Raw genomic sequence first — 13,166 nt, 5'->3', positions numbered from 1 at the left:
TCCTATGCTGTCGTGAACAAGTTGGCTTTACTTTCGTAACTTTGTTTTCTCAGGAAAGACCATCACATTCCTCCTCTATGACGAAGGGTAATCAATAAACTGATATGTGTAAAAGAATGTTGGAAGGTAAAAGCTATCTAATTTTAGGTTTCACTGTTTTGTCTTATCTTAGAGATCAGAACTTTTCTCTCAAGTGCTGTAAAAAAGCTTTAGTAGCGCCATCTATTCATAATTATTGTGATTATTTTAAAGCAAATAAATGACATATTTTAAGCAGAAATTACTAAAAATACTCAAAATATAAATAAAGTGTTCTGCATCGACAAGACATTTACATTCTGATAAGAAACCTTCGACAAATAATACAAAGGTTAATTGTGAGATTTCGTTTTGAAATGTTATTGTATAAAACACTAATTGTAACTGACAGAACAAAGATGTATTCTAAAGATGGATGGCTGATACAGAACTGTAGTTTATTTTAATTAACGTTTCACTACTTATACCAACCGTCTTTAGAATACATTTTCACTTCAAGTGGGTTTCTCGTCATCATGATAGAACAAAAGTTTCTTTCGAAACTCTCCTGAAGAAGCTGTAAAGAGAGACTTTGATTGCCTCATTAAATAAAAAAAACAACTTTAGTGTTATAAGCCTGTTTGTTACCCGTATTAACACACCTTTTATACACCCATATGCCATAGAAAAATTAAATAATGAATACAATAATTTTTGTTTGTTTGATAATCTCACTATTACTGATAAGTTGAGACTGCAGACGGAGTATTTTTTGTTATAATAGAAAAGTGAGAGAGTTTGTTTTGAATTTCGCGCAAAGCTACACGAGGACTATCTGCGCTAGCCGTCCCTAATTTAGTAGTGTACGACTAGAGGGAAAGCAGCTAGTCAACACCACCCACCACCAACTCTTGGGCTACTCTTTTACCAACGAATAGTGGGATTGACTGTCACATTATAATACCCCACGGATGAAAGGGCGAGCATGTTTGGTGCGACGGAGATTCGAATCCGCAACCCTCAGATTACGAGTCGAACGCCTTAGCCCACCTGGCCATGCTGGGCCTGGAAGAATTTAATTAGTGTTTAGCGTTTAGAGATCCACACACAATAAGGCTTTTATATGTATAACAAAGGCCCGGCTTGGCCAGGTGGGTTAAGGCGTTCGACTCGTAATCTGAGGGTTGCAGATTGGAATCCCTGTCGCACCAAACATGCTCGCTCTTTCAGCCGTGGGGGCGTTATAATGTGACAGTCAATCCACTATTCGTTAGTAAAAGAGTAGCCCAAAAGTTGGCGGTGGGCGGTGATGACTACCTGCCTTCCCTCTAGTCTTACACTACTAAATTAGGGACGGCTAGCGCAGATAGCCCTTGTGTAGCTTTGAGCGAATTTCAAAACAAACCAAACCTTTACTCAAGTTTATTGAAGTCAACATATGATGGTATTCCAGCATGACCCTCGCTAGTACAGCGGTATGTCTTTGGATTTACAACGCACAATCAGGCGTTCGATTCCCCTTGGTGGGCTCAGCAGATAGCCCAATGTGGCTTTGCTATAAAAAAAACACACACACGCAACAACACCCTGTTTATAGCATATATAATTTTACAGATTTGTTTAACTGCGGAGACCTGAAGACATAAACAACTTGTAGTAAACCAAATTCTCGAAAAAACAATTCTTCGCATATAATAGTTCCTCATCAATAAGTTAAGTTGAAAAACCGTTTTGCACGTGGTTACATTGAAATCGAATAAAACTTAGGAACATTTATTCAAAATCTAGAGTATTTTGCCGTTGGATTAAAACCCAATAATCTAAAACCTATAGTAGGTTTATTAATGTGTTAAAGTGGTAGAAGATTTATAAGCGAGTTGTATAGAACTCGTAGTAAATTTCCTACTATGTTGAATAGAAATGTTAGTATGTTTATTACTGTGTTGGATATAAATGATATTTGAGTAAGGAAGCAAATTATGCTAATAAAATAAAAAAACGTTGGCAATCAACGACTTACAACCATAATCAGATGGTTTATTTTGGGGGTAGCATACTACAAGATATGAGAAAGACAGGCCAATGTTCTGTCGAAACATGTAATATGTTCCTAAAAGAAAATAAAAAATATATAATTTCTATGCTTATAAATAGTTATTTGCCAACTTATTATAACTTAAAACTGATAACTAGTGTATTTATACACAATATTTAGTATATACTTTAATTTAAATTAAACACTGTGTTATGCTGTAAACTTATCCAAATTAGTGTTACAATTAAGAAAATATTCTGTTCATTCAACTTAACGAGTCAACAAACAGACCGCCTTTTTTTAAATAACCACGTAATCGACAAATACAAATAACAATCATTATTTTAACATGCCACATATAATTATTTTACACGCCTATACGTCTATCATATAATGTAAATATCTGGTTTTAGTTATAAAATATGTGAGTTTTTTTATATCCAGATCTAGTGGCGGATTTAAGGTTGTGTAGGCTCAGGGACTACCAATTTTTGTGAGCTCTCCATGTAATTTTACATATAATAAAATTATCAATGTGCCGCAAATAAGAGCCCTGGGGCTGAGCCCACTATCGCCACTACCTAAATTCTCTACTGTCTAGATCTAGTTTATTTCCATTAGGTAAATTATCCCATTCGCTACCCGATTTATTTCAATGTACAAAATATTTGCATTTCATAGATGTGTCTGAAAATTTCTTTTTATACTATTAAATTCTTTGTGTCTTTTACTGAACGTGGTTATTATTTGAAATGCTGTAGCTAAATATTTTTTAAAAATTATTTTGTTCTATAAAATAGTTCAACGTGTTTGCAAAACGTGACACTTAAACATTGAAATATTATCAACATCAAAATACGTAGTATTACCAGTATCATTACAACGGCTTTCACAATTCCATTAAACAAAAACATCCATATATAAATACAACTGGTATACAAAATTATTATAACTGGTGTCATTGTAAAACAGATAGATTCTGTTATATGTATATATAAATACAGCTGATGCACAAATTTGCAGAATTATGGCAAAATTAATAGAACTGGTGTCACTGTAAAAACATGATTTTGTTTTAGTTTATAGCGTTTCTTAAAGCTGTTAGGAACGTAGAATTCACGTAAGATCGTAAACTGGAAATTCGAACTAAACATACGGCGATATTGATGGTTTAACATTTTCAATGGATAGTGTTATTCCTTCCGTCACTGAAGAGCTCTTTGATTAGAAGAAATTGCTTGTGAAGCGTAGGATTTTTACATTAAAATTGCATTAGAAATTTTTTGGTTTGTGTACACTATGGGTACGTACTTATGAAACAGCATTTTAAGTTAATCTTGACAAAATAGGTGTTAATCAAACTCAAACTATTAGTATTACTAATGCTAGTATTGTGTTAAGCCTTTACAGTTTTAGTTTTAATAAAAGTTAACTTGAGACTTTAAACTGGCTTAAGGTTAAATCTTTTTAAATTTTAATATGGCTTTTCCTTTGGTTTAGAAATAGCGAGTAATATTAGTCATTTGTTATAGGTTAGCTCTATAGTTTAACCAAGTTTTAGTTGTGTTTATTGATTTAATTTTTCAGGCTTTGGTTTAACCTCGGACATTTGTGAACAGTAAAGTGTATTGTAAATTTACAGTAGCCTAAATTTCTATATATTAAAGTATGTAAGTAAAATTTAAAAATGAGGAAACTGAGTCAAGCAGTTTAGTTTTAACATCGAGACCAGTCCTTACCCACCCAAATAGAGTATAGGCCTTGTTTCCCTTCACCCAGTGGTTCTAGTATTAGTACAATAGGTGTATCAGTGTCCGTACACAAATTATCTCAACATGGCTAAGATCAAAATAATAGTACATTAATACTGTGTGTGTTACAGTTTACAGACGGTACTGTACTTTAATTTCTAAACATTATTATATAATAGTATGGTTGTGGTTCTAATCTAACTTATATAAAAGCCAGTGTGTGTTACTTTGTGTCAGTCTTGATTTCTCAAAATAGGAGGAGTCATAAAAGCCAAAATGTGCTTATCAGAACAGGATAATTCAATTACTGTCAGCCCATTACAGTTTTATTCATGGGTGTGCAAGGGGGCCATGATGGGGTGCCATGAAAGCTTAGAAGTGTAGTGAGTATTGGTAAAACAAACCTAAAATAAAGATGTAATAAGTGATCACCTAGCCTAGGGCTAGATGTATAAAATGTATCACAAAAGTATAAATACAGTTTGGTTTTAAATTTAAATAATTTCTGAATTTCTGCTGTATCATCAACATTTTATATAAAAACAAACCTTTTTGTTTAACATAGACTAAATTAAGAAATCAACAAGTATTTTTTTCTGTTTTGTTGTTTATACATTTCATTTAATACATTCAGTACATAGACTAACAATAGTGTTATACTTTTGTTGCTAAGCAACATGACACAAAAGCCACTGGCATTTCTGCACATTAGAAGCTGTTTATCTAATTGATTTTTATCAATAAATAATATATAAATATACCATGAATTCATTTCGTAAATAATCTTAGTTTTGATTGGCTCACCATGGAATTTAATGACACTTAAATGGCTCGACTGCACTTTTCTGTCTCTGTTGGACAGGACTGATTTTGTAAAATTTATTTATTTTGGTTAACTATGAAATGGGAGGTTCAGCTATACTATGGGGTGAGGGTGGCACTACTAGCCCCATCATTTTTTACAGGCTATATGTTATTATATTATAATTTATAGGTATGCAGCATTTAAAAACTTTTAGTTTTAAAGTATAGCCATTTGTGAGATGTCGATTGTAAAGAACAAAGTTTTTACTTGTGATAAAAGTTTGGTTTGGTGAAATATCATAGTAGCTGTAAATGGATAACTTTGTATGATATAATGTTACCAATGTATAGCAGATTGGAATTTGTTTGTATAGTTAGTACTTTATATAGGGACGGGAAAAAAATATTCAAGATTTTCTTCTCCTTAGGTCGTTAGAAGCTAGATATGAAGAGCTACCTGACATAGTCTGTCTTTGGCTTTTCAACAATTCAGAACAAACCAGTGAATAACTAAAATCAAAATATTTTTGTTTTCATCCACCATCTTACTTTAGTGGGCCTGGCACCTGCCTAGTTCTGTTAGTAACTGTAATTTAATTACCATCTGATAGAGCCACATTCTCTGATTACCTATTTTGTTATTATTATGTACAAAATTTAAAGCAGCATTATTCTAGTGTAAACACTGTTATTACCTACGATGTTAGCTTTTGTGCAGAGATTTGGCATTGCTTTAAAAAGCTTAAGTACAGGATGAAGTAGATGCTGCCAGTCAACAGTACATAAACAGTAATTAACTGTAATATGTAGAATAGTCAATGCTTTGTACACCATTCATTTGGTGTGTTTAGGAAAGGAACCCGTGCGAATGATGATTTACAGCTCTCCAGAACATCCCAAAGTTGAAACCTGACAAATAGCCAAAACAGATTTTTTTGGTTCATCTTTCTTCAGTGGGTTTAGCACCTACCAAGTTCTATCAGTAACTATAATTTTATCATCATTTGATAGAGCAAAACACTTTTTACTGTCTTTGACAACCTGTTTTCTTATCAATCTATGCAAGATTTATAAAGAATAAAATACACTCTATATCCTAGTGACCTATGTATGTCATATCAAATATTTTTTTATACTTAGCAATATATTTCTTTACTAATATATTTATACTTGGAAGTTAACATTTGCATTGAGATAATGTAGTAACTACATAGAAGTTTCTAAGTTTGGTGGTTTAAAATAAAAATAACTAATATTTTGTAAATATGGTAAGTATAAGAGTGACTCGTAATGAAAGGTATATGTGGTACATATATTTATATTATAACACTGGTACATCAAGACTGCTCCATCACCCAAACACAAGGTGCATAGTTTTTATTATTGAATTCAATATTTACTTCATCCAAATGTTCTTACAGAATTCCATGTAGAAGGTTTATACTGTTTATCATTGAACTCAATATTTACTTCATCCAAATGTTCTTACAGACTTCCATGTGGAAGGTTTGTAGTTTTTATATGTGAATTATCAAAAGCTCTTTTGTTAATTTGATCTTTACTGAAGACATTGATTGCTGTGTTTTCAATGAGTACAGCCCATGTGTGTCTTCCACGAAAGGACTTGGAATTTCAGTTGTGGATTTCTTTGGGCAAGCTCTTTAATCGGGCAGTGATTTTACCTAAACCTTGGTTTACATGTTGCTGCTAATTTGATAAGAACAGCACCACCTAGGGGCTTTATTCAAGTTTATTCTTAGTGTTTCTTTGTCCTAGAGAGGAGGTTTGAGATATTATATACCTTATGTTTTGTGATCACAATGATTACTAGGTTCCCTCAAGATCTGTGTGATGGTGGTTCACACTAGTGACACATCATGACCCATATCAGGGGAATGAGAGAGTATGTTGTTTTATTAAGTTGTTTGCTCTAGGCTGTCTGTAAAATACACAAGCTTATTTGCACATGTTAAGTATTTATACAGCAACTTTTGATGCATTATTTGTATATTCACAAAATTTAGTAGACTTTAAGTAATGTTTCCAAGTGTTTTGTACATTAAAAAGTATTTTTAGTAAAGTTTTTTGTGGAAATATGGAACATGTTTTGTTACTGGTCCAAGTGTGACTGAGTTCACATTATAATGTAAAACTATTCTTTGTCCCATAAATCTCAAATATTATTTATGTAATCTGTGAAACCTCTTAAATATATTCCAAACATTTGTTTTCAGTAAATGCTTGTATTTTCTGTTATTTTCTCTACTTTTAACTATGAGGGGTCTGTCAATGTGACTGACCTTGTAACCATCATAAAGAGTTAGGAAAAAATATAAATTTTCATTCTAGAATAACTACATGCTATAACATGAAGACACAAACATTTAGACTAATAGCTTTTTGCATTTATATATATATATCTATTATTTTTATTATATCAACCTTTCAGTTAGTCCTAGCTAACATTACAGTAGTTACAATGACACAGTGCATGTCCACTCATGTTACTATATCCAAGAATATGAAACTGAATTTTTACAAAGTGACCTGTCTTGGTTGTGTTTTAGTGGACTAGTATTTAGTAAAATACAGTGACAATTCAATTATTATATATTATATATGTATGTACATTAATACTGTTTACAAACAAGGTATTAAACTTGTTTTTAAAACATAGAACAATAAATAAAGTAAAGCAAACAGTTATCTCTTTGTGTTACAATTTGTGTACCATGCTTTTACTTTTCCTACTTTACTAAGCCTTAAGAAATTTTGCATGTGGAGCGTGTGAAACAGTTTTTTTATGGGTACATATATATACATTTGATTAACTGAAAGTAATAAATTACTACATCAGCACCATAGAAATCGATTGTAATTTTTCAAGTTCAGTAACAAAGTTATATTTCAGTCTAAAAGAGTCTGCAGTTTCAAGCAGTCTTGAAACTTAATCTCCTTATTATCTTCTTTTGAAAGAATGAGACAGCATCCAAATAATTGAAAAATCTGTAAGTAGGACATTCTGAGCTTTCGGGTGGTTATTCGTATGTGATATACACAAGTAACTGTGCAAAAGGGAGTGTTTTTAAACATGGGAACAGGTGTGGGAGGGTCCGTGTTATGTTTGATTCAGTGTGTGAACGATATCTCAGCAAACAGAAAAGATAGGAGGCTTTTATTTTGTGTTCTAGTTCATCAGTATCAGTGATGTACATTTATAATTGTTACAAAACTATAGAGTTAGTATTTTGACATTATAAATGCCTAATTTGAACCAGTGCTGCATTCAACATATGACACACAAAAATTGATATTTAAGGTTTGTTTTTTAATATTTACTTTTCAATTAAGAAATTGAATAACATATGATACTAAAATTTGAATTATAATTTACAGTTTGATGCCAAACTTAATGACATACGTTCATTAAAATAGTAGTTCAATAGAAGTTTTAATGCAAGTCCACAAACATAATTACATGGTCTTTAACTAGTAGTGATAAGGTTAACTGTGTCAGAAGATGGCCAGTCTTCTTTTAAAATGTAAGTCCCCACATTTTACTTCATCTGTTACAAAGTGGTTCAAACTCTGTTTGTGGTCATGAGATTTCTTCACATTAGATACTCCAAATATTTCCTTGTTTATTAAAACTTTAAGGGAAGGCCTTCTTCATGTGATGACTATTGTTGTGGAGAAGTGCATTATATGGCAAGATTATCTAACTCTTATTTTAAAGTCAAATGTTTTGTTATATGGTTAACATTAAGAGTAGGGTCCATAAGGTCTTTTTACACTAACTTATACATGAACTGTATTTTGGAAACAACTGTTTCTGCCCCTCTATAGGTTTACCAATATGCTCTTATCTGGTCCGTCTAATCTGGAATAAAAATATGTATTTACTTTATGAGGAAATAGTTTATCTGAATTTATTTAACTTCTATAAATATGTATTCTGTTGCTGAAATATTATGTTTACTTGTTACCAGGAGTTAAGCTGTATCATTTTGTCGACTCGTGTAGAAATAGCATGATATTTTTGTATATACCATGTGTTAATAGTGAAAACCTCATTGTGTATATATGATATAGATATCACAAAACACTTGGAAGGACTGAAACTTAATACACAGAAGGATTCTACTGCCAGTGGTTCCGAAGTGGACGATTGTCTTGATGCAATTAACAAGACATTGACTGCAAAGGGTTGGTAGTGTTGTTCTTTATTTTTAGTTTACCTTCAATACTGTTAAATGTGTCAAGAGTTGTATAACATTTAGTTTCAGAATTTTAAGTTTTAACTATTAAAACAAAATTATATATTAGTTTTTACTATATATATATATATATATATATTTATAACTTTTTTGTAAACTTTCTTGTTTTGTAAACGTCCCTCCTCTGGCAGAAGTATAATACAGATGTTTCTAAGTTGTATGGCATATAATGCTTTATTACAAACATTATTATTTATGTATTACAGAATTTATTCTGAATAAAATTCTTAACTTGATTCCTCTCCATATTTTAAATTTGATAGCAATTAGTCAACTTTAAAAACTATTCAATTTTTGGGTTTTTAAACCTACAACTGGACAAAACAGTTTATGGACTTGTAACAGTATGCAAACAAGGCTTGAAATGAATACGAAACACTGTAGTAAATTGTACAGCTTAGTTTTTATCTATAATAATGTTTTGAACTGGTGATAGATGTGAAAATTGTGGCTGGTTATTATTTCACTCTTCTGTATGTGTCAGGTGAGTATTTTTTGTACTTATTTTCAATATTGTATATCAGTATGAACGTTCTTTGCAGTTGACCAAGTTTTTGTCATCTTAACTATCAATAGTATATAATATACATTTATTTATAGTCTTTTATACTCACCTAAACAATCATTTATAAATATTTTAAATGTAGTTAACAATCATGTGTTATTTTTTAGAACTAGATGTGGACTAGTTTAACTAGTTAACAAGTCATACGTATTTTAACAGTGCTTTTCTGGAAAATATGAGTAAATATATTTGTACTTATAATAACAGTAATTAGAAGATAAGCCATATGAGATTTGTTTGAATATTTATATAACTTGTGATGTTAATCTTATACACACACATTCTACATGTGAGATTTGTTTGAATATTTATATAACTTGTGATGTTAATCTTATACACACACATTCTACATGTGAGATTTGTTTGAATATTTATATAACTTGTGATGTTAATCTTATATACACACACATTCTACATGTGAGATTTGTTTGAATATTTATATAACTTGTGATGTTAATCTTATACACACACACATTCTACATGTGAGATTTGTTTGAATATTTATATAACTTGTGATGTTAATCTTATATACACACACATTCTACATGTGAGATTTGTTTGAATATTTATATAACTTGTGATGTTAATCTTATATACACACACATTCTACATGTGAGATTTGTTTGAATATTTATATAACTTGTGATGTTAATCTTATATACACACACATTCTACATGTGAGATTTGTTTGAATATTTATATAACTTGTGATGTTAATCTTATATACACACACATTCTACATGTGAGATTTGTTTGAATATTTATATAACTTGTGATGTTAATCTTATACACACACATTCTACATGTGAGATTTGTTTGAATATTTATATAACTTGTGATGTTAATCTTATACACACACATTCTACATGTGAGATTTGTTTGAATATTTATATAACTTGTGATGTTAATCTTATATACACACACATTCTACATGTGAGATTTGTTTGAATATTTATATAACTTGTGATGTTAATCTTATACACACACATTCTACATGTGAGATTTGTTTGAATATTTATATAACTTGTGATGTTAATCTTATACACACACATTCTACATGTGAGATTTGTTTGAATATTTATATAACTTGTGATGTTAATCTTATATACACACACATTCTACATGTGAGATTTGTTTGAATATTTATATAACTTGTGATGTTAATCTTATACACACACATTCTACATGTGAGATTTGTTTGAATATTTATATAACTTGTGATGTTAATCTTATATACACACACATTCTACATGTGAGATTTGTTTGAATATTTATATAACTTGTGATGTTAATCTTATACACACACATTCTACATGTGAGATTTGTTTGAATATTTATATAACTTGTGATGTTAATCTTATACACACACATTCTACATGTGAGATTTGTTTGAATATTTATATAACTTGTGATGTTAATCTTATACACACACATTCTACATGTGAGATTTGTTTGAATATTTATATAACTTGTGATGTTAATCTTATACACACACATTCTACATGTGAGATTTGTTTGAATATTTATATAACTTGTGATGTTAATCTTATACACACACATTCTACATGTGAGATTTGTTTGAATATTTATATAACTTGTGATGTTAATCTTATACACACACATTCTACATGTGAGATTTGTTTGAATATTTATATAACTTGTGATGTTAATCTTATACACACACACATTCTACATGTGAGATTTGTTTGAATATTTATATAACTTGTGATGTTAATCTTATACACACACATTCTACATGTGAGATTTGTTTGAATATTTATATAACTTGTGATGTTAATCTTATACACACACATTCTACATGTGAGATTTGTTTGAATATTTATATAACTTGTGATGTTAATCTTATACACACACATTCTACATGTGAGATTTGTTTGAATATTTATATAACTTGTGATGTTAATCTTATACACACACACATTCTACATGTGAGATTTGTTTGAATATTTATATAACTTGTGATGTTAATCTTATACACACACATTCTACATGTGAGATTTGTTTGAATATTTATATAACTTGTGATGTTAATCTTATACACACACATTCTACATGTGAGATTTGTTTGAATATTTATATAACTTGTGATGTTAATCTTATACACACACATTCTACATGTGAGATTTGTTTGAATATTTATATAACTTGTGATGTTAATCTTATACACACACATTCTACATGTGAGATTTGTTTGAATATTTATATAACTTGTGATGTTAATCTTATACACACACATTCTACAAGTGAGATTTGTTTGAATATTTATATAACTTGTGATGTTAATCTTATACACACACATTCTAGACAGTTTTAAGGTTAAGAAGCTTAACCCATTGACTGCAGCTGCTCTAAACGTGTGGAATTTTTGCAAACTGTCAATAGGTTAATTACCTTCTAGTAACATAGCAGATAATTATGAGGTTTGGGTTTTTAAAATTCTTAAAATTTAAAGTTTGGGCCAAAGTGAGGTCTAGTGACTGACATGCCAGCCTATGGATCTATGGACCCATCATTCTCATCCTAGTACTGTAAAAACAGATAATAACTTCGGGTGAATTATAAGGATAACAGTCAAACCCTATTATTTAGTCAGACAGGAGTACCTCAAGAGTTGATGGTGGTTCCTGTTGACTAGCTGCCTTCCGTTTAATCTGTTGGTTCGAAATTAGAGATGGCTAATGCAGGTAGATTTTGTGTAACTTTGAGTGAATTTGTATGAGAACAAACATAGTTTACAAAACCATTGAGTGGTAATTTGTAAGTTACATCCTTTGCCTGAGGTAAGACAGCTTCATAGTTACGATTATTTTTAGCCTACTTTTGAAAGACAAGTGTGAAAGTTATTGATAATAAACAAACTAATGTAAATAAACTTTTAAGACAGTTGATGATGTAAAGTAAATTTGATGATGTATGTTCATGTGGGTATTGTTTGATGATGTATGTTCATGTGGGTATTGTTTGATGATGTATGTTCATGTAGGTATTGTTTGATGATGTATGTTCATGTAGGTATTGTTTGATGATGTATGTTCATGTAGGTATTGTTTGATGATGTATGTTCATGTAGGTATTGTTTGATGATGTATGTTCATGTAGGTATTGTTTGATGATGTATGTTCATGTAGGTATTGTTTGATGATGTATGTTCATGTAGGTATTGTTTGATGATGTATGTTCATGTAGGTATTGTTTGATGATGTATGTTCATGTAGGTATTGTTTGATGATGTATGTTCATGTGGGTATTGTTTGATGATGTATGTTCATGTGGGTATTGTTTGATGATGTATGTTCATGTAGGTATTGTTTGATGATGTATGTTCATGTAGGTATTGTTTGATGATGTATGTTCATGTGGGTATTGTTTGATGATGTATGTTCATGTAGGTATTGTTTGATGATGTATGTTCATGTAGGTATTGTTTGATGATGTATGTTCATGTGGGTATTGTTTGATGATGTATGTTCATGTGGGTATTGTTTGATGATGTATGTTCATGTAGGTATTGTTTGATGATGTATGTTCATGTAGGTATTGTTTGATGATGTATGTTCATGTGGGTATTGTTTGATGATGTATGTTCATGTGGGTATTGTTTGATGATGTATGTTCATGTAGGTATTGTTTGATGATGTATGTTCATGTAGGTATTGTTTGATGATGTATGTTCATGTGGGTATTGTTTGATGATG

At 30.6% G+C, this 13,166-nt stretch overlaps 1 protein-coding gene across 1 annotated transcript in view; it reads left to right on the top strand.

Annotated features, from left to right (window-relative positions):
* The first annotated feature begins 3,024 nt into the window (after positions 1 to 3,024).
* The window catches only part of LOC143234423 (rap1 GTPase-GDP dissociation stimulator 1-like), a 50,433-nt gene continuing 40,291 nt past the window's right edge, over positions 3,025 to 13,166 (top strand). Inside the window, 2 exon segments of the mRNA XM_076471787.1 lie at positions 3,025 to 3,356; positions 8,701 to 8,814. Of these exon segments, the coding sequence (XP_076327902.1) occupies positions 3,353 to 3,356; positions 8,701 to 8,814 (118 nt within the window). The 5' untranslated portion in view covers positions 3,025 to 3,352.

Source organism: Tachypleus tridentatus, chromosome 12, assembly GCF_004210375.1.
Source record: "Tachypleus tridentatus isolate NWPU-2018 chromosome 12, ASM421037v1, whole genome shotgun sequence".
Classification (NCBI taxonomy): Eukaryota; Metazoa; Arthropoda; class Merostomata; order Xiphosura; family Limulidae; genus Tachypleus; species Tachypleus tridentatus.
Note: the sequence above shows the minus strand (reverse complement) of the source record. Positions and strands in the feature narration are given on the sequence as shown.